A 21,464-nucleotide genomic window follows, 5' to 3' on the forward strand; every position below is an offset into this window, starting at 1 on the left:
TCCTTCCTGGCAAGAGAAGCCACAGGAAGGTATTTCATCCACAGGTGGGAGGTGGGGACCAATGTTCCTGGTGGGTAGGAAGCCATCGATCACAAAGTAGGTAAGGGGGACGCAGCAAGAGGGGAGTTTCCAACTGTCAGGGGAAGGTAGACATGGCTGAGTGGCCTTGAGCACCCTCTGTAGGTGGTGTAATGGGTGGGAGTAGCATCACCAAAGTGGACAACGTCGTCATAGCTGTACCATATGACAGTTTTACATGCTGGGTGCAACCACTCGTACTACTTCTTGGCCTCTTGGTAAGGTAGTTTGTCCAGAGTCTTTTATTCTTGTATATTTTTCTCCTTCTGGAAAACAGTGCAATCTGGTGAGCAGGGAGAATGGTGCTTTCTGCAGTTGACGCAGATGGGGGGATTGGTACAAGGAGAGCTTGCATGCAAAGCTTTTCTACAGTCTCTAAAGAAGGAGCTAGTGCTGCAACCTGAAGACAGATGACCGAATTTTAAGCACTTGAAGCAAACATCGCATCAGTAAACCATCACCTTGACCTTTTCAGGCAATGAATCACCCTGAAAGGCCAAGATGAAAGCACTGGAAGTGATCCTAAAGCACTTTGGCCGCCTATGTACACGATGGACAAAATGTACAGCCTGTTGCTCCAAGTTGGCGCATAACTCATCATCAGATAGTAAGAGCAGATTTCGGCGGCACATGATGCCCTGAACCCTATTTAGACTGTTATGAGAAGTGACTGTCACTGGTATGTCACCCACCTTGTTACAAGTGAGCAGGCCTGTGACTGGGCAGAGGTTGCTGTTTTGATCAGAACTGACCCACTCTTCATTTTGGATTTGGCTGCAACTTCCCCAAACTTGTCCTCTATGGTTTCTACAACGAATAAAGGCTTTGTGACTAAGAAGGAATTCCCATCAGCCCTTGAGCAAATTAAGAATTGGGGGGAGTATTTCTCTGCTTGCTGCTTAGCCCATTCCTCCCAAGGAACAGCCAGGGAGGGGAACATTTTAGGGTCATCCCTCTGCATTATGAGGCCCTGGAAAATCTACGTTAATATAGCACTTATAAATTATATGTTTTCTCAAAGTATTCGAGATAGGAAGTTGAAATTTTTACAGGTTATTTATTGAAGTATTGGCTACAACTTAATACAGGGACTTTTAAAAATTTGAATTCATTTGCTAGACATTAATTTTTTCTATTGTAATGAAAATTCACTACTTTTTGTGCCTTTTTTTGTTTACAAATTCAACAATATAGAGGTTTTTAGAAAAAGACTTAAGTTAAGCAGACAGGCCTGTGTATCGTTTTCTGAAAATTTGAAGCAAATTGGTTTGGTAGATCCTGAGAAAACATGAATTTGTATCAAAAAATAAAACTTTTGGGAATTGAATGACAAAGTTTGGATTACATTTTTAGTTCATTCCAGGTCCACAGGATGGGTTATCTTAATCTTCTGCAAACTCCTCCTCCACCTTTCTCTTTGCCTTCCTCCTGTTTACTCCGGCTTGTATTTCCAGGCTATTTACAGCCCTGTCAGCAGCCCAAAGACATACCTTGTCTAAAACATCTTCATTCCCATATTTTGAAATACTTTGCATTTTACAACGTTGCCATTATTGAAAGCAGCAATCGAATCATACACACCAAAGTGATGAGTTTCTAGTCCAACAAACAGTCTTGGGGATTCTTGACCATGTAACACTATTTACACTTTCATTGGGGTTTTAAGTTTTTCTATGAATACACTTTTTCCAACTGTTCAGGTGCTGCTAAGTCTCTGCAAACAGGTTTCATCACCTCCATTACCACATCAGGCAGACTATGATTATAAGTGTACATTTCAGCACCTAACAAACCCTTCTTGTACTTACACAAACTGTTTTCTCCTTTGGATACAAGTAATGATGCGATCTTTCATCAGTTGAAAAGCATTTATAAAAAAAGATCCCAAACAGCATTCTTCATTTCATTGATACTGTGTGTGTTTTGCATAACAGCCAGTCCACAATAGTTCTGTAGTTTGTCAATTACACTGTCAGTTAGCCTTCCCTTCCCAACCAATCCTCTACCATCACTGAGTTTTCATTTTCTGTATGAAGCTTTCCATTGTCAAAGTCTTGATCCCATTCGTTTTCTGTCCAGAACACTCAAATTTCTGCACTATATCATCATCACCATAGGGTTTCAGTTCTTGAATATGTTTGAAACTTTTCGAATCACTGTCACCGAGGTAATTCACATATTGCACTTTATCACACGCTACAGAATGTTGAAATATATTAGCAACACCAGCCACTTCCATTCCTCCACTACTGCTATTAAACTAAGATGTGCAATTATTATCATGTGTACCTTTATTTTTTGTGGACACCTTCAATATTTAGATATTACTGTTACTTCTAAAACTTTCCCTGTATACATACTGATGGCAGATGATACACCTTGAAGAGGTGTATGTGTATGTCCCCATCCATGCCAGGTACCATCGAATGCTGCAGTCGAGTCTCTGATACAACTGTTTTCTATTACTGCCTCTTCTACAGCTTTCTTTATAGATTCTACACAGACATCATCTACTTTACACCTTATAGATCTATTATAGTTCGTAAATTTGGTTGGGGGATTTGGAAGATTCATAATATCAGAGAAAACTGCACTTGCAGTAGCGCCCTTACCAACTGCATGCAAGGCATAAACAAATCTAATGTGTACATAGATTTTGCTGCTGTTTTCTTCATTTGGAGTTACGGCCACAATGTTCCAAAAGAAGTCATGTATGAACGCTTACCACACTTCAGTTCCATTTCACTGGCAAGTCCTACGTGATTTTTTATAGAGAGTTCAAGACCAACATCACTACACTGCATACATCTTACAAAGTTTGCAAAAATTCCATTGAAAGTGGACATATCAAATATTTCATTCACATCCAATTTGCCTATAAAACATGCATACTTTTCACTAACTGAACTGAGCTTTCTCTGCGAAGTACTTTCTTTCCGACTTTCACTGCAATGGACAAGTGTTCCAGTGACATCACCTTTATTGTTTATGGTAATAACACCTACCTTTGGCATTCCAACACTTCCCCTTTTCTTAAAAGCCTTCAGAGGATTTCTAGTCACTTTACGTTTACCCTTGACTATCCTTCAATAAAACAAGAGACTTCGATGAACAGAATTCACTACGAATATTTTCATTTCAAGAGTAAACAAACCTGAAACACATACTAACAAAGAGATAGAGGGGCTGGCCAGTACTTAACTCAGCTCAGTACAGCCGATAGATACACAAAAAACAACCGAAAATTTACGTTCCTAGCTTTCGGAATAAATGTTCCTTCATCAGGGAGGAAAGAGGGGAAAGAAAGGTAAGTACTGGCCAGCCCCTCTATCTCTTTGTTAGTATTTGTTTCACATCTTTATATGAGATTTTCCATTAATTATTTAAACATGAAACACATGAGAATTGAGCAAGCAATATATATCGAACTATCACACAGATTAATCACAACACTTATTTAATTTTAGAGCAGTTTAGCAGCATCACAGTGGGTCACATCCATACCAAAAATATTTCAAAAATAATTTAAAAATAACTTTAGTCTCCTGAACTGAATAAATTATATATCAGTTGAAAGGGGAAATTTTGTAGATTTTTAAAATGCAAATAAGTAAAAATTGAACATTTCATGATTCTGAACCTTTTCGGAGCCATTTTAAAAAGGACTGTCCTTTCCTAGTGCTGGGGCCATATGGCCATCAGTGGAAAAACTTCATCTGCACTGTTTGTGGTTCATCCGCCATGGTGCCATCCACTCAGAATCCGTGCTCTCCCCATGGATGCCACCCAGCCTCGGCAATGGCTATCTGGCCAATAATCCATTGTTCGGAGTCCCTGTGCTGCGTTCATGGTGGACATATACTCCTTTGCATACAAGGGGAGTTTTCCGCTCATGCCCCAACAGTGTGAACCCTGCATGGCTGGGGGGTAGGTGTCTGACACCCCCCTCCCCTTCAGTTGGATGGCAACTGTGCTGGGTTTTGGGTGCACTACCTTATTAAAGAGAAGGGAGCAAAAATGAAAAGACAAAAAGGTGGAGCATATACCATATTGGGCCACTTAGCCTGTATGATCCATACTTCTGGAGATTTTTGAAAATTGTAGGGAGGTCAAATCCAGCAATGGGTCCATGCATTTATTTTATGAAAAGTTGAAGAAAATGCTGAAAGTGGAGACTCAAGTCCCAATCATAAAACAGACCCAAGCAGGGTCTGCACCAAGAAAACCATTCAATGGAGACACAGGGGGGGAAAGGGACAGTGGAGGCATAAGCTTGCAGCATGGAAAGCAAGTAATGCTGCAAAGTCTGGAGCCCTGTGGTAGCCAAGCACATATTCATAAAAGAGTTGCGAGTCCTCTGGGGGGAGGGGGTTTCAACAGATGTCATAGTGAGGTACAGTCAAATAATTAGCCTTTCTTTAAAATAAAAATTTTCTTATTCTTATCTGTTTGCCAGTATATTAGGTAGAATATAACAATTTTATGTGGCGATTTAAAAGATCCAAAGAAGGTAGTTAAGCTGCTTAAACTGGTCACCTCTTCGTAAATATTTTTAATATTAAATGTGGGACAATCCATACACAATTTTTGAATATTTTAAAAAGTTTTTAAAATTTTACACTTGATTACCTGCTTATGATGCTTTCTCCCATACTAAAAAATCAGATTTATTCAAGAACAGATTAACCATAACTTTGTGTAGTTCAAGTAGTGTTTCCCTTTGAATGTTATACACCATCACCATGAAATTTGTCACTAGCAATTTAGGGAGACAAGGAAAATGAAATCTTGATGGTTGAGCAGGGATTTGAACAAAGTGCCATCCTCCTGAATGCAAGTACACTTGTTCTACCACTGTGTCACCTTGCTTGATGTGCGACACCACAAAAGAAAATTCCCAGCAGACAAGTCATGTTCACTGTCACTACACCAACCATTCCAAACACTCCCTCAAAAGAATCCTCCAGTCAATGACAGTATAATATTTGAGGAGTAAAGGAGACCACTCACCATATAGCAGAAGTGGAGTTGTCAACAGGTGTGTGTGTGTGTGTGTGTGTGTGTGTGTGTGTGTGTGTGTGTGTGTGTGGAGGGGGCGGGGGGGGGGGGGGGGGGTGCACTCAATCATTCTCTTTTGTGTACGCCCATCAATGACTCAATGCTACTATTATTTGGTGTGTGGTCTCATACTCTAAATTATTTACATTTGCCACAATTTTCCTTGCTATATTTACACTACAACACTTGCATTTCCACCAAGAGATTCACATGGTCACTATTTTACAGGTGTATTTGATCCAGCTGTCAACAAATAAACTGGACAAGGAAAACAATGGGAAGCTTTTTCCCCTTAATAGCTGTTTTGCATATTCCATTTAAATTATGCTGCAAGTTCCAATCTTCTTCAAATCGTCTTCAGGGTCACCATGCTCCTCACACACTTTAGCTGAATTAGAATCTCCCAAGCTGATTATTTATGTGTGTTGGTTTGTTGTAGATAGCAGTGGCCCTGTCAATCTTCTCTAAGCCTCTTCAGATGATGTTTGTCTTTGATGGTAAGTCTCCACAGAACTGCATATGAAGTTCAAAATGGAAAGGTCAATAGTCTCAGACACAGTCCAATCAGATATTCCATAACTGCAGATCTTGTTAACTGACAGCTATCTGGTAACTTTTACTTATAGACTTCCAGATTTTCATATACATAAGGAAAGGATTCATCCAAATGTTTCCTCAATCAAGACAGACTGACAAAGGAGGTTGTATTCCAGGAAAGTTGTCATATTTAGTGCAAAATGTTGTTTAAAACTCTTTATGCCTTCAATATCAAATCTACAGTTCTGCAAGTCAATCTTACTACCCTTCAACTGGCAGTGACTACGGCTATCTTTCGATTACTCTGAATCCAAGTGCAACACTACTAGCGTGCACTGCAATGAATAGCCACTGGGAGTATAGCCCACTTTACTACATGTCTACAATTAGTTTATCAAGAGACCCATCTGATAACAGTTCACTGCTTTTATCCGTACTTCTATTTTCACAGCCATACTATGGTCAAAGAGACACTCAGTTTCAAAAAATAACAAGAATTTCTTTGTTATAATTCTTCACGCTTTCCTGGCGATCTAATGATATCTTGGGTTGTCAGGTATTCTGCCGGATATCTGTCTACTGACAGAAATAGAGCATCTCAAAACAGTGTTCTGTAAAAATGGATATACACCGAAACAAATTGAGATGGCACTCCAACCAGACACTACATCGCAAGTTCCAGAAGCAGAGCAAGATGAAGCAAAGAAGGTGGCATATTTGCCCTATGCTGGTTCTATTTCGGTCAGAATTAGTAGGATCCTTCGTAAACACAATATCAAGTCTGTTTTCTGTCCATCCAGCAAGATCAAGGAACTGGTGGAAAATGTTAAGGACAACCTGAGTTTACGGAAACCAGGGATTTGTAATAATACCTTGCCAATGTGGCATGTTCTATATTGGCCAAATGACAAGGGCAGTAGATATCAGGTGCAAGGACTATCAGAGGCACACCCAATTATGACAGGCAACAAAATCAGCCATTGCTGAACACTGTCTAGAGCTATATCATGCTATGAATTATGAAGAAACCAAGTTTCTACCACAGACACCCAGATTTTGCGACAGTGTTATAAGGGAGTCAATAGAGATAAAAGTGACCGATAATCTCATTAAGCATGACACGGGGTACCAGCGAAGTAGAGCCTAGTATCCTGCCCTGGAATTGCCAAAGAAGCAACGGGGAGAGCTGCAGCATTCCACAAATAGAGGAACTGAAGGCATGGACATGGAGAACAATCCCCATACAGAGTTCCAGGCACACCAGACCGAAGATGGAATGCCCAGGGTTGGGTCTGATGGACACGGGCCGCAGAGGGAACATCTAGAACCACAGCAGACCGAAAATGGAATGGCAACACTCCAGTAGATCACAGTGAGTGGGAGAGGACCACAGGATGAATGCGTAGTTCCAGACGGGATTCCAAACACACCAGACCGAAGATGGAACACCCAGGAGTGTGTCTGGCAGGCGAGGACGGCGAAGAGAACACCCAGGACTGCAGCGGATGGGAAAGGGAACAGTAATGCGCCAGAAGATCGCAGTGAGTGGGCGCAGACTGCACAGGGAGTGCCTGGTGAAGGGGGAAGGCCACTGACATAAATACTGGATCAGGTACACTCAAGGAGTAGTCTCAGGTTGCAACTGATGAAGGTAACGAGCTACGTTACCGAAATATTGTGCAAGTACGGTGCTGATCTCAGGCTGAACACCTGACAACCCAAGATGTCAAGACTTTCTTTCTTTTTTAAGAAACTTATTTATTTATCTACTACACCAATGTTTTCCATATCAAAGAGTCTCATTACATATTATACATCTGTTCATATCTTCAAAATACTTTGGGAACGAGAACTATGGAACAACATTTAGCTCTCTGGTGATGCATTTTTCAACTCACCTATACTTGTAAAATGATGGAGCTTTGATGTTTCCTTTATTTTTTTAGGGAGACAAAAGTCACATGTGGCCATATCTGGCGAATATGGAGGATGGGGCATCATTACAGTGCCATTTTTCACCAAAAATTCAAGAACATGCAACAATGTGTGAGCAGGAACATTATCATGTGGGAAAAGTGATGAATTGTTTTTCTACTAATTCAAGCTTTTTTCCAGATTACTTCACATAAATCATCATTAGGTTTAAAAGTACTGTTCCGTATTGCGGCAAGAACTTGTGGTAAATTATGCAATTAAAATTGAAGAACAAAGTGAGTCTAACCTTTACATTTGATGGCATTTTACAGCTTTTCAATCTTAGCAATCCAGAATGTTTCCACGGGGACAATTGTACCTTAGTTTCGACGTTATATCTGCAAACTCAAGCTGCATCACCTGTTATGACATGTTTCAGTAGTTCTGCATTATTGCTCATTTCGTCAAGCAACTGCTCAACAACTTGCATTTTCTGCTGTTTTCGTAAAAAAGTTTTGCTGTCTCATATTTCATAACCACAACATCAGAAGAAATGTCATGGCATGAGAAAAATTCTATGACTGTAATTTGATGATTGTTCATGATCGTTTCTTTCACTTCTTCCATGATTTAATTAGTCGATGACACGAAGTGGCATCCAAGGTGTTCATCAACATCAATGTCATCACAAAATCAAACAATGCAAAATCCAAGTGGAATAATTACAATATTATGAAAAGGAAAGATTGCTACTCACCATACAGCAGAGACATTGAATCACAGACAGACCAACAACAAAGACTGCTTAACACACACGCTTTTGGCCGGAAGGCCTTCTTCTGTAACAGACAGCATAACAGGCACATTCATGCAAATGCAGCTCTCTCACACTCACACACACACACACACGCACGACTGTCTTTGGCTGCCAAGACCATACTACGAGCAACTGTAGCTGTGCACAATGGCCTCGGCAGCCAAAGACAATGGTTGTGTGTGTGTGTGTGTGTGTGTGTGTGTGTGTGTGTGTGTGTGTGTGTGTGTGTGTGTGTGTGTGTGTGTGTGTGTGTGCGCGCGCGTGCGTACTGTATTTTCGAAAAGGCCTTCTGGCTGAAAATGTGTGTGTTTAGGCTTTTTTTTTTATTGTGCCTATCTGCAAATCAATGTCATCACAGTCTTTTTCGAAATGCTCATATCTCTTGTAAAATCTTGTTGTGCTCAAAGCATATTCTCCATTCGATACTGCCAAAAAACAACCATAACCTTTTTCATAGCTGACAACAGACTAAACACCTAATATATCCAATTCTGGTACAGAAGCTTTTCAGACAGGTTTACCAACACAACAACGAAAAAAATGAGGTAATTTGTCTACCACAACACACAAAATTATGAAATTCTTATTACTTTTTCGAACACACTTTATTTTCTTTATCTGTAACTTAAGTCTGAGAAAACATCTTTCAAGATTACTTTTCCTTTTCCCTATAATACACCTTCAGTTATTAAAGCAATTGAAAAGAATATTTCAACTTGACTGGATGATTTCAACTGACCACATATCTTGGGACTCTTTGACAGGACTATGAGAAACTTCTGCTAACCAGTTTCTCCAACATTTTTCAGTTTTTGCTTTTGACCCTTTGTTTTAGCTGAACTGTCGTTTCCTCAGAATTTTATGAGTGGTCTTCCAACTGGGGGTACAGATGTCCTGAACCTTTACCATTTCTTGATGATCTTAAACCAACACAGCTCTTTATAGCGCACCCACTCTTTCTTGGTCAGTCGATATTTACTGTGACTGCTTACTAATGAACACTATATTTATAAGGCTCATGCTGAAGCAATCTATTACTTCAACAAATAGAATAAGCAGAACATAGAAATATTTGGCCACAGGTTTTATCTGCCAAGCAGTTGATAAACCGCTTTTACACCCTCTTGAAAGTGAACAGAATCAGTACAAACATTACCTGAATGATATTTTGTACCCTTCAGTATTTGGATGATCTTTGAACTTTATACTTCTGTTGGTCATATATTTTCCATCCAACTCCGTACACAGTAACCACAAACACAGAATTCTAATACAACAAAGGCAGCAAGAAAAAATGAAACAAACTATTTTAAAGCAGTATCAATAGAAAATTTAATGTTGTAAAGACTTAATTTTGCCAGTAGCCACAGTTCTTACCTTATAAATGAGCTCTACAATAACTAGCTGTAGAATGTCACCAAATGAAGTAACTTGATCAAGACACGATGCTAGGTATGCAAGGGCTCTCTCCTGATCAGCATGCAGTAACATAAGGAATGCATTACGTTTGCAGGACATGTCCTGCTCACCTTCTAGAAAGTTTGCTATCAGTTCAGGAGCATCAGGGATAAGGAATTCAAAGTTCCTGTAAAACAGTAGAACTAATGAAGCCCAAACATAACAAATTCAGAGAATTCAAGTCCAGCTATAACATTGATTTCTTTTAACATGCACTAAACATAAAATGTTACCAAAATGCAATTCCACATTTTCCATGGAACTTGCAAACAATACTAATTCCAGCATGAAATGCACTACAATATGAGTTATACAACACCAATATTTCATGAACCATTAGTATTCTTGGGATTTACCTATAAATGGTGAAAATTGCAAGGACAGCATTTCTCCGAACATACGAATGCCTGTGTTCTAAACAGGCTCGAATGGCTGGCATGAGTGGCTCCAGCAGCTCTGGTTCCTTCAGTTTGCACAGGAAGCGAAGCGTGGAGCCTCGCAGGAACTCGTTCGGATGTTGCAAATCCTGAAACCAAATACACAACACAATACTGACTAAACTAATTAAAGAACAAACAAACCCCCTCTACCCAAATCGCTTCCAACACTTGATTAACATTAACTATTCACATACAGGAAATTTACCGAGCTCCTAAAAGCAACAGGTGAAATAATTGCTGATTTTTGATGATTTTAGACATCATGTCCAGTGATGGCAGGTGATAACATGCCAATGTACACTTTAAATATTGTACTTATACATATATTGTAATGCTCTCTCTGTGATAACTAGAAACCAGTGTCAAGTGCTGAAATGATGGTCAGCTGTGCTACAATCAACTTGGAGAAGGGACGCAGCTGTCTGCTTTTGATTGCATGCTCTGTTGTGACACCTTCCATCCGGCACTATGGGTGCTACGTTGCTCACTGCATCAAGTCAGTATTTTCCGTAGAAAGTGTGTTTAAATCTAACAAGGAGATACAGAAGGAATGGGCTTCCCAGTTTGGCTCAAAGTGTATGAGTAGAAGCAGAGAGACACCTCATTCAAGTTCCTAGAATAATCCTCCTAAATGGGAAGTATAAAACGGGGAGGGGGGGGGGGCCGCAAAGATTTATGAGTATGGAGGATTTTTGAGTTGGTGTATTGCTGCTGTGGCTCAATGGTCACTGACATGCAATTAGTTGGCTAGAGTTCGATTCCTGTAACTTTTTTCTTTTATTTTATTTTAAAGAAGAAAGAAAGAAAGAAGCCACACTCTATATTAGTATATTACACTAGGTAAAGCAAATATTGCAACAATATTAAGTCATGACATCCCACCACAGATAGCGTCTAAAGCAAATTCAGCAACACTAAGTCCACAAGCTACACTGACTGAAAAGGAAATGCAACACTAAAAAATAATTACTGTAGAGAAATGAAATTTTGGGAAGACATTTGTCTAGGTAACATGTTGATACTGAAAACCTTGTAACCCCATTTTGTTAAATTTTACAGGAGAGGCAAAAATAGTTGCTTAAAAAATATTTAAAGTGACAAAGATAATGTTGCTACATGTGTAACTATACAGTAGAAGCCTAGTTATTTACAGATTAGAGAAATCCATACTCTTTCAAATATCTCTCTCTCTCTCTCTCTCTCTCTCTCTCTCTCTCTCTCTCTCTCTCTCTCTCTCTCCCCCCCCCCCTCTTTCATAATGGACTTACACTGGTTACACAAATTATGATGTTTTCACAGAATGATGGCATTACAAGGTTTTCATTGCCTCCAGCAATATTTCAGTGATTAACACGGCAAGATAAAAGGTTAATGTAAGCACAAGATAAGCGAGTGAAAATGTGAAATGCTGGTACATTCATTAATGGTGTAACAACCAGAATGTTGAATGCAAGCATGGAATGTGTTGTGAAGGCACTGGGTGTCAGCTTGTGGTACGGAGTTCCATGCCCGTTGCACTCAGTCGGTCAATACAAGGATGATTAATGCTGTTTGTGGTTGGCGCTGGAGTTATCATTTGATGATATCACATACATGCTCAATTGGAGACAGATCTGGTGACCGAGCAGGCCAATGCAACACGATCAACACTATGTAAAGCATTTTGAGTTATAAGAGTGGTATGTGGGCAAGCATTATCGTGGTGAAAAACACCCCCTGGAATGCTGTTCACAAATGGCAGCACAACAGAAACAAGACTGCCGTACGAATTTGCAGGCAGGGTGCATTGAATAACAATGAGAGTGCTCCTGCTGTCATACGAAATCACACCTCAGACTATAACTCAAGGTGCAAGGCCAGAGTGACTAGAACACAGACAGGCTGCTTCAGGCCCTCAACTGGTCTCCTCCTAATCAACACATGGCCATCAGTGGCACTGAAGCACAACCAGCTTTCATCACAAAACACAACAGACCTCACCCTGCCCTCCAACGAGCTCTCACCTGACACCACTGAAATCTCAAATAGCGGTGGTTTGGGTTGGTGGAACGCACAAGCCAGGGCATCTGACTAGGAGCTGTCCTTGAAGTAACTGATCGTAACAGTTTGTTGTGCCACTGTAGCACCAACTGCTGCTCAATTTATTGCTGCATATACAGCAGAATGCACCAGAGCTGTACTCTGAACACGATGGTCTTCCCTGTTGATAGTGCCAACTGGTCGTTTAGAACCCAGTCTTCTTGCACCCGTATATTCTTGTGACCACCACTGCTAGCACCCGTGTACAGTGGCCGCATTCCTACCAAGTCTTTCTGCAATATTGCAGAAGGAACACCTGGCTTCTCTTAGTCCTATTACACAATCTCATTCAAACTCAGTGAGATACTGATAATTGCGTCTCTGTTGCCTTGAACGCATTCTTGACTAACATCAACTCACTGTGTCCAGTCTCGAAGGTAACTAATGCTGACGACAGTTACAGCGTGTATTTAAAGCAAACCTGATTTGCAACCTCAAAGTGGTACTACAAGTGCCACTCTTATGTGAATAGCGTGAAATCTGAATAGGCACGATCTTTCAGATGTAGAAACACACCAACCAAGTTTAGTTTCTGTCACACAACTCCTTCTTGGCATTGTGATTTCTTTTCCATCAATGTAATTCATTCAAAATACATCTCAAATCCAGACTATATCCACCAGCACTAAAGATTAAATAAAAGTATGCCACTTGACAAACAACCGGATGATGTATGTACACATATGGATGGCACTGACAATTGAGAAAACATTCGAGGTTGTCTTAATTACACCAAAACTAATAACAATTAAGTAAAAATTTGCAAATTTGGACTTCATTTCAAATAAAAAATACTTCATTAAATATAAAATGGAGCTCTGGTATGGCTGACTTATGGAAAAAGACTAGAACAGAAAGTAAACAGCTTGCTAAAGTGAAGGTCCTCAAGAACAAGAAGAACTTCAAAGGTTTCATTCTCTTTTCATTATTATTTACTCTACCTTTTGAACTATGTTCACTTAATGCCTTGGACATGTCTGATGAATGAGTGGCAATGTTGAATTTTCTTACGGAATAAAAAGTAAAAAATTTAAATTCAAGTATGATTTTTGCATGTGTTTAATTTATAGGAAGTTTCTAATTTACAAGAAAAATAGTTTACCTCACAGTTCAGTAAACTTCAAAAACAACGACAAAGAAAATGGCTTCATGAATATGAAACCTAAAAAATAAGAACCTATTTGTCCAAGACAGAAAGTAACTAGCCCACTTAGAGAGGAATTTATGTCAATAGCTAACAAATCATTGTACACGGGACACTAAAATGCTATTGCTAGGATAAGAAAAGGGGTAAAGGGTAAAAAATACCACAAATTTTCTTTGAAAATTAATTTGAATTCATTTTACTCACTAAATTATATTAGGTTACCTTTCTGTAGGAGTCACAAACGAGTATCATTTCCTGCATAAGCTTTCCATCTGGTGTAGTTTTTGGTACTATTTCCCAAAATATCAACAAGAGTTTTTTGATCATGTGATCTTGCAGTGGAAGTACAAATCTGATTATAGTCATCAAAAGACCTGGGAGCCTTTCTCCACTTGCTATCATTTGAATTACTTTCTTCAATGCTTCTATTTTTACTTTTACATCTCCTTTCTCTGCAATGACAAATTTTCATAAAAGCAAATGTTTAACAAGATATGGTAAAAACATTCTTTAATCTTAGCTACTGAAAACAAAGGAAGTTTAAGTGCATGCATTCAACAACAGGCAAAGCTTTACACAAAACAGCGTCATCTCACAATCAGAATGGACGAGTAAGAATCATTTTCAAAACTGGCTCATTTCATTTCAAATCACCTAAAAAAATTATGTCACACATGACTGGGAAAATCTGGTGTAAAGAAGTACATGTGAAAGAGTGTTAAAATAATTTTTTCCGAACTTTTTGACCAAAAGACTAGGTGGCATTTAAGTTCGTAACAACTATAACTTTTTTTTTTTTGTGAACCAAATTTATTAAATTAAGTGTCACTGGAAGATAAATGGTTCAACTATGACATAAAATTTTTAAAATGCTGCAATTATGCATACAAATAGTTACAAATCTGTAAAGAAAGTCTTTTTCAAAAGTTTTTTTCCCAAATATCAAGAATTTTTTCATCAAAATCTCAAATTTCATCATCTTAATTTTTGTTTCTCATTATGCTTATGATCATACTTTTCAACATAAAAAATAATCATAGTGGTGTTTGTTTTGTTTAGACATTTAAAATTGAAATAAAACAAATAGAAATATATGCATTTCATTTTATGACTCCTAACTAATCTACCATAAATTTTCTTCTGTTCATATAAAATACATCTGTAACATTTTACAAAGTGTTTATTCTTTATAAAAAAAAAGTTATCATTGGAGAATACTGAGTCTGATCTGAAAGTATACATGTGAATGGTGCTTGTGGTTGTACTAAGAGCACCACACTCACTAAAATGTTTTTATAAGGGATACCAGTGAACATCACTATGAAATAGCCACAAATAAATTGAAGTCGTTAAGTTTATCACGGCAGTTGCTGTTTCCCCTCCACAATGCCTGCTCTTGCTAAACTGATGGAGGCCCACTTGGTCTCATACACTAGACCTTTGCATCTCTGTGTTCTTCACTGATCTCCAGAAATTCTCCACGCCACTGTTGGTTATTGTCAATAGCTGTGATTAATATTTCTTTTTTAATTACTGGAGGCTTTGTTCTGAAGCCCAAGATGGGATTTGTGTGAATTTGGTAGATGATGAAACCTACTTCATCTGCAACCTGTTTTCATTCAGCGGTCTGAAGAAATGATTAATTCTTGTCTCAGGTATGGTGGGACCGGTTTCATATCATTTTTGTGACACATTTCTGAATTTTGTTATCTCATCTGTCAAAACAAAATTTTTCTATTCCTGGAAAATAGGCCGTGGCAAAAGTAACAGATCTTTTGGACCTAAAACATGACTTTTATATGGGTGCTGTAACATTGTTCTTGTTTCTGGAAGTTTTAATAGTACCACTAACTCCATCGCATGCATCTTTGCTGTGACTAGTGGTAAAAATTACAATTATTCAGTTAACTTGCTTGTGATGGCACAAATTTGCAAAGTTCAGGAAGTTCTTATACTGTGCAGATCTGCTATCACTGAAGTGAATTACATGTTGGATGTGTGGTATTTGTTCCAGGATATAGGTGACAGCAGTTTCTGGAAAACAGAATGAGTTTTTTCATGCTGCAATCAGTCACCTATACATCACAACTCTGACTTGATGCAATCCTTTGTTTTATAGTATGCACCAAAAAAATGAAGCATAATTTGACTGCTCTGCCAGTGAAATCCTTGTGCAGCATAAAATATGTATAGTTTAATGCAAAAACCAGTATAATGGTGCATCAAGCATCAAAGAGTCTCTTCTTGTTTGCTTGTGTTTAAGTAGCAATCCTTGACATTTCAACATGTAATAATGATGTGACAAGTTTTTAAGTTTCTGGATGACATACTCAAAACATTCATGACTTTTTTCACTAATGTGTCCAATGTGGGTTGATCAGTTTTGATCCACTGCTTGAAAGTAACATTTTTCAGTGTCTTAAATGGAGAAAGAGGAGAATGTTGAAAGTAGAACTATAGAGGATCTAAAATACAGCATACACCAGCTACATGAAGAAAGTGTGAAAAGTCTGAATCAGCAATGATTAAATTAAAAGTCTGGAGGCAGTGGAGGAGGACTGGAGTGCTAATAAGTTATATGGTTTCCTGAAACAGTCAATTAAGGAAGTGGCAGAGGTGTCTTTAATAAGGGAAAGGGAGAAAACAGTAAGAACTGATTGGACGACCATGAAGTAGTTGGAGGTGGCTGAGGAAAAGAAGAAACTATGTCACATATGATTAAACTCTGGGGATGAAGGGGATTTGAATAGGTACATGGTACATAAAAGGAGATCTAAGAAATTCAGAAGAAAGTGTAAGGAAGACGTATGGGCAAAAGCATGTGGGGAAATAGAGCATTTGCTTGGCTGTATGAGAAAGGCAGAGGCATGGAGGATAACAAAGATGAAAATGATTAGCAATCCTGCACCCACAATACAATATTTATTGACTGGGCAGTGGAAAAAGCAGTTTGAAGAACTTCTGATAGAAAAAAGAAGAGACCATGTGACAGAAGTCTACAACAAAAGTAGTATATCAGGTAATACATAACCTATACTAGGGGAAGTAGTAAAAGAGGTGCTTAAAAAGGTAAGTGTACCAGGAGGAGCTGTACTGGAACTGTGGAAAAATGGGGGTCCCTCAAATGGTAAGACTTACACGTAAACTCTTCAATCAGATTGGAGAGGGAGAGGAAATACCAAGAGACTGGTGTGTATCATACATATCTGTTATCTATGAAAAAATGAAACAAGCAGCATCCAAATAATTATAGGGGAATTAGTGTTATGGAATCTATCAGAGACCTTTTAGTGCTATACCGAAAAGCAGGTTGGAGAATGAGATTGGCCTCTCCTCCATGTTATTCAATCTGTATATTGAGCAAGCAGTAAAGGAAACAAAAGAAAAATTCGGAGTAGGTATTAAAATCCATGGAGAAGAAATAAAAACTTTGAGGCTCGCCAATGACATTGTAATTCTGTCAGAGACAGCAAAGGACTTGGAAGAGCAGTTGAATGGAATGGACAGTGTCTTGAAAGGAGGATATAAGATGAACATCAACAAAAGCAAAATGAGGATAATGGAATGTAGTCGAATTTAGTCGGGTGATGCTGAGGGAATTGGATTAGGAAATGAGACAAAGTAGTAAAGGAGTTTTGCTATTTGGGGAGCAAAACAACTGATTATGGTCGAAGTAGAGAGGATATAAAATATAGACTGGCAATGGCAAGGAAAGCGTTTCTGAAGAAGAGAAATTTGTTAACATCGAGTATAGATTTAAGTGTCAGGAAGTCATTTCTGAAAGTATTTGTATGGAGTGTAGCCATGTATGGAAGTGAAACGTGGACGATAAATGGTTTGGACAAGAAGAGAATAGAAGCTTTCGAAATGTGGTGCTACAGAAGAATGCTGAAGATTAGATGGGTAGATCGCATAACTAATGAGGAAGTACTGAATAGGATTGGGGAGAAGAGAAGTTTGTGGCACAACTTGACCAGAAGAAGGGATCGGTTGGTTGGACATGTTCTGAGGCATCAAGGGATCACCAATTTAGTATTGGAGGGCAGCGTGGAGGGTAAAAATCGTAGAGGAAGACCAAGAGATGAATACACTAAGCAGATTCAGAAGGATGTAGGTTGCAGTAGGTACTGAGAGATGAAGAAGCCTGCACAGGATAGAGTAGCATGGAGAGCTGCATCAAACCAGTCTCAGGACTGAAGACAACAACAACAACTATCTACTCATTATTATTTGTCAACAATAAAATACTGACACCACAAAGCAGAGAGGATGTCAAATTTAAGATGATGAACTTAATGGAAGCATCTGAGTGAGGTAGGCTTAAAATAAATATGAGAAAAACAGAAAATCTGGTAGCAGGAGGAATAGGAGGGAATTATTAAAGCTGTAACAAGAGGAGCAATTAAAATGCCAAATGGAGCTCTGTGTAGCTGGGCAATATCAAAAGAAACAAAGAAAAAGATTCTGCAAACTGTAATGGAAGTATACAAACATATGGTGCAGTAAGATGGACCTGTGAGAGGCAGAGAAGCACAGTGCAGGCAGTAGAGATGGCTGGAATAAGGCGGGCAGCCATGATATCCAAAAGAGAATGAAGAAATTTGAGAGAGAATGGATAGGGAACAACCAGTTGTGTTAAGAACTGAGAACAGAGCTCTACAGTGATATGGCCATGTACAGAGAATGGGCAAGGATGAAGGCTGAAAGGAATTCTGGTACGGTTGCTGCCAGGAAAGAGGAAGCATGGATGGCTGTGATTAACATAGAGAGTGGGAGTAATTACAATGGCAAAGAAGAGAGATCTGAAAAGAGGGGAAACTACAATGATTGTGGAAGTTGTCAAACGGGAATACAGGCCAATTGCTGAAGGGTGGAGAAGCCTTTGACAGTGAAAGTAATGTAAGTAAATAAAAATGTAGTGAGAATGGAAGCTAATGTAAACAAGAGAGAACCTTGTACAGAAATTTTCAGAAAATTTAAAATACTGCCTAATTGCTCTACATGCCTATCTACTCTATGTACCTCCTGCGAGCAGTAATGTTCATAATTATAAAACACAAGAAAGGGAAAACTTTCAGAGAATTGCAAGTAATTAACAGGCTTCAAACTGCCGTCCACATAAAACAAGGACAATTTTTTGGAACAGACTGCTACCTGATTTTAAGATAGCTAATTTAAATAGAAGTACTTCGTAATAGAGAAATACTGTCATTCAACAGAAGATTTTGAATTGTAAACCCTCCTTGTAAAAGTGTTAGTGTATAAAATTGAGAATTAAAATTAGTACAACCTTGTATCACAATATGTGTGTAAATTAAAAGCTATGCCAATGTCTGGAAACAATGCTGCATGGACAACAAATAAATAAATAATAAATCCACAACTACCCACTCTCTCTATTCACCAGCAACACACTATTTCTTATCTCAAAGCTGTCACCTTAATCTTTCCTGGTATCACAACATTTTGGGCAAACAGAAGTGGTTTGAAAGCATACTGTTATTCAATTTCCTGCTTTGCAAAAAGTAATTGTGGACCAAATATGCACTGCAGCATAATCCCAACTGAGCAATAGTTTTCAGTTTGTCATGTTCATTGGTCAGAAACTACTACAGAATGCTGCTTCCTTTTCTGCGTGTTTGGAACAGTGTGTCTTTCTACATCAGTGTTGTGACTGTGGTACACACACACACACACACGGGCTATAGTAATTCACTGAACAGTCATCGAAATAATGGCTATTTCTGACAATAAAATTATCCACAAGCGCAAAAAAAAAAAAAGGCAAAAAGTAAAATATAATGTCAAAGACTCAGCACTTAAAGTGATATTTAGTGTTATCACTGTTCACCATAAATTATACTGTGGCAATCACTTCACAAAAGATTTCGAAAAACCTGAAACTGTAGTAAATGAGCAATTAAGGTATCAATGTAACAGTTCTTGCAAATTATGAAACAGGAATTTAAACCTTATGAACTGCTTTATGAATTAAAGTTTAAGAGTCAGTTATGTGGACTGTTACCCAAAAATTCTAAGTAATAAGAGCAGTTAGTGTTTAAAAGGCAACATACCAAGATCAGTTTTCAACTGCATTTCATTAGGAGGATCAGAGTCTGATGGAAGATTAATAATTGTATAACATGGTTGCTCAACTGTCACCATTTTTACAAGCTGATTCTGTTTCTTCAGTTATATCAATCTGTAAAAGAAAATAATTATCACACCATAAAATGCTGAACACATAACTAAGCAACAAAGCAAAACAAATTTTGGCATACATAAACACTTTGAAAGGTAATATGGGGAATGTAGCTCACATTCTGTGGCTAGCTCAAATAATATTCTCTGTATGTTAATTGTATTGTAAGAATAGTATGTCTTTTTTGATAACAATTATTTCCATTATGACTGTATAAACTGGGTAAATGACTGGGGTTGTTGACATGGCTAAGAAATGCACATCATTGACTGCTGCTACATCACCTATGGTATAGCAGTTATAGGTGCTTGGTGTCAACAAGAAATGTTTGGTAGACATTCTCTGTCATGCCGTCATTAGATGTGGAGTTGTCATCTTCTTCATATTTAGATTCGCTGCGTGACACAGTGCCAAAATATTGCATATAAAACTACTTCATCTCCACCTGACTCTTCAGCTATTTGGAGCTATGAAATGTTTTCTTAATTACTGCCAGAAATTGGTCCCAGTTATTGAGCTTTTCCATATTCTCCTCAAACCACTACTGGGCTACTCAGCATTGCCATCAAACCATATAACACAGAAACAACAATCAGATTTTAGTTTCACGGACAGGATCACTAACAAGAACTAACACACCTCACTGAAACCACATGTATGAGCACATTTTAAAGTACAGCCTTCCACTCTGGGGGCGAATCCATTGCGGTCCCGTTACAGCCACTGTAGTTTCATGATAAGTACTGGGAAGAAACCCGTTAACAGCCATTAGTTCACTTACAGAGTCTTTTACAAATTGTGTCAGCCCTGAGAAGGGTATTTTTTGTAGCTAGGACACTGTTTACTTAAAGCAGGTGCTCGAACCAGCAACCCTCTGATCCGACACAAGCTTGGTAACATCAAATGGTGTTTTGCCGAACTCTTTCAAATATTCCTGGTATTACCCTGATGTGCTTGGTGGCATGTTGAATGCGATCCATTAATTCCTCTTCGTTTCTAGGTTGTTTGCATCTGGGTGGGTGAACTAGAACCTTGCAGAATCCCCACAGGAAAAAGTCCAGTGGTGTGAGGTCTGGTGATCATGGGGGCCATGCCCTACGAGCACCTCTGCCAATTAGCCGGCCGTCGAAAGTTCATTTAAATATCCGCGCTCAGCATGACCATTACATGTCAGCGCCCCACCATGTTACAACCACATGCGTAGCCATCTGTCCAGGGGAACATCTTCCAGCAGGCCGGGTAGAGTTTCTTAGAAAAAGTGAAGGTAATTTGCCCCAGTAAGTCAAGGAGGTAGATGCACTGGCTGGCCCAATCACACGGTCATCTACAATGTCTGCCCATATGTTGAGTAAAATTCATTCCTGCTGTCGGTGGACATATGTGACATGGGAATTTCCCCTTGCCCAGTAATGAATGTTTCAAGTGTTGTAAAGGCCATCCTGATGGAAGGTGCACTCATTGGGAAACAACACAATGGCGGGGAAGTCGGGATCGCGAGCAGCACATCGCAGAAACCACTCACAAAATCCTAGCCTGTGTTCACAGTCCACGACAGGATTTAGATCTTGGACAGGGTGGAAACTAAATGGATGCTGCCCATCGTCCGTAAAACTTCCTAGACTAACAGATGAGTGACCCCCATGTAGTTTCCAACCGTTCGAGTACTTGTCGTAGGTGCTTCCTCCAAGGGCTTGGGAACAGTCTCTTGAAATGCAGCATCCTGTCGTGTTTGAG

At 38.9% G+C, this 21,464-nt stretch overlaps 1 protein-coding gene across 3 annotated transcripts in view; it reads right to left on the minus strand.

Moving 5' to 3' along the window:
* The window catches only part of LOC126281170 (coatomer subunit beta), a 93,543-nt gene that overhangs the window by 63,092 nt on the left and 8,987 nt on the right, over positions 1 to 21,464 (minus strand). For all 3 annotated transcript variants that reach the window (XM_049979849.1, XM_049979850.1, XM_049979851.1), the window contains exons 2-5: positions 19,603 to 19,730; positions 13,751 to 13,980; positions 10,219 to 10,388; positions 9,782 to 9,989 (exon numbers count right to left, since the gene is read on the minus strand). In XM_049979849.1, the coding sequence (XP_049835806.1) occupies positions 9,782 to 9,989; positions 10,219 to 10,388; positions 13,751 to 13,980; positions 19,603 to 19,693 (699 nt within the window). In that variant the 5' untranslated portion in view covers positions 19,694 to 19,730. The remainder of the gene's footprint in view (positions 1 to 9,781; positions 9,990 to 10,218; positions 10,389 to 13,750; positions 13,981 to 19,602; positions 19,731 to 21,464) is intronic.

The sequence above is a fragment of the Schistocerca gregaria genome, chromosome 7 (genome assembly GCF_023897955.1).
Source record: "Schistocerca gregaria isolate iqSchGreg1 chromosome 7, iqSchGreg1.2, whole genome shotgun sequence".
NCBI lineage: Eukaryota > Metazoa > Arthropoda > Insecta > Orthoptera > Acrididae > Schistocerca > Schistocerca gregaria.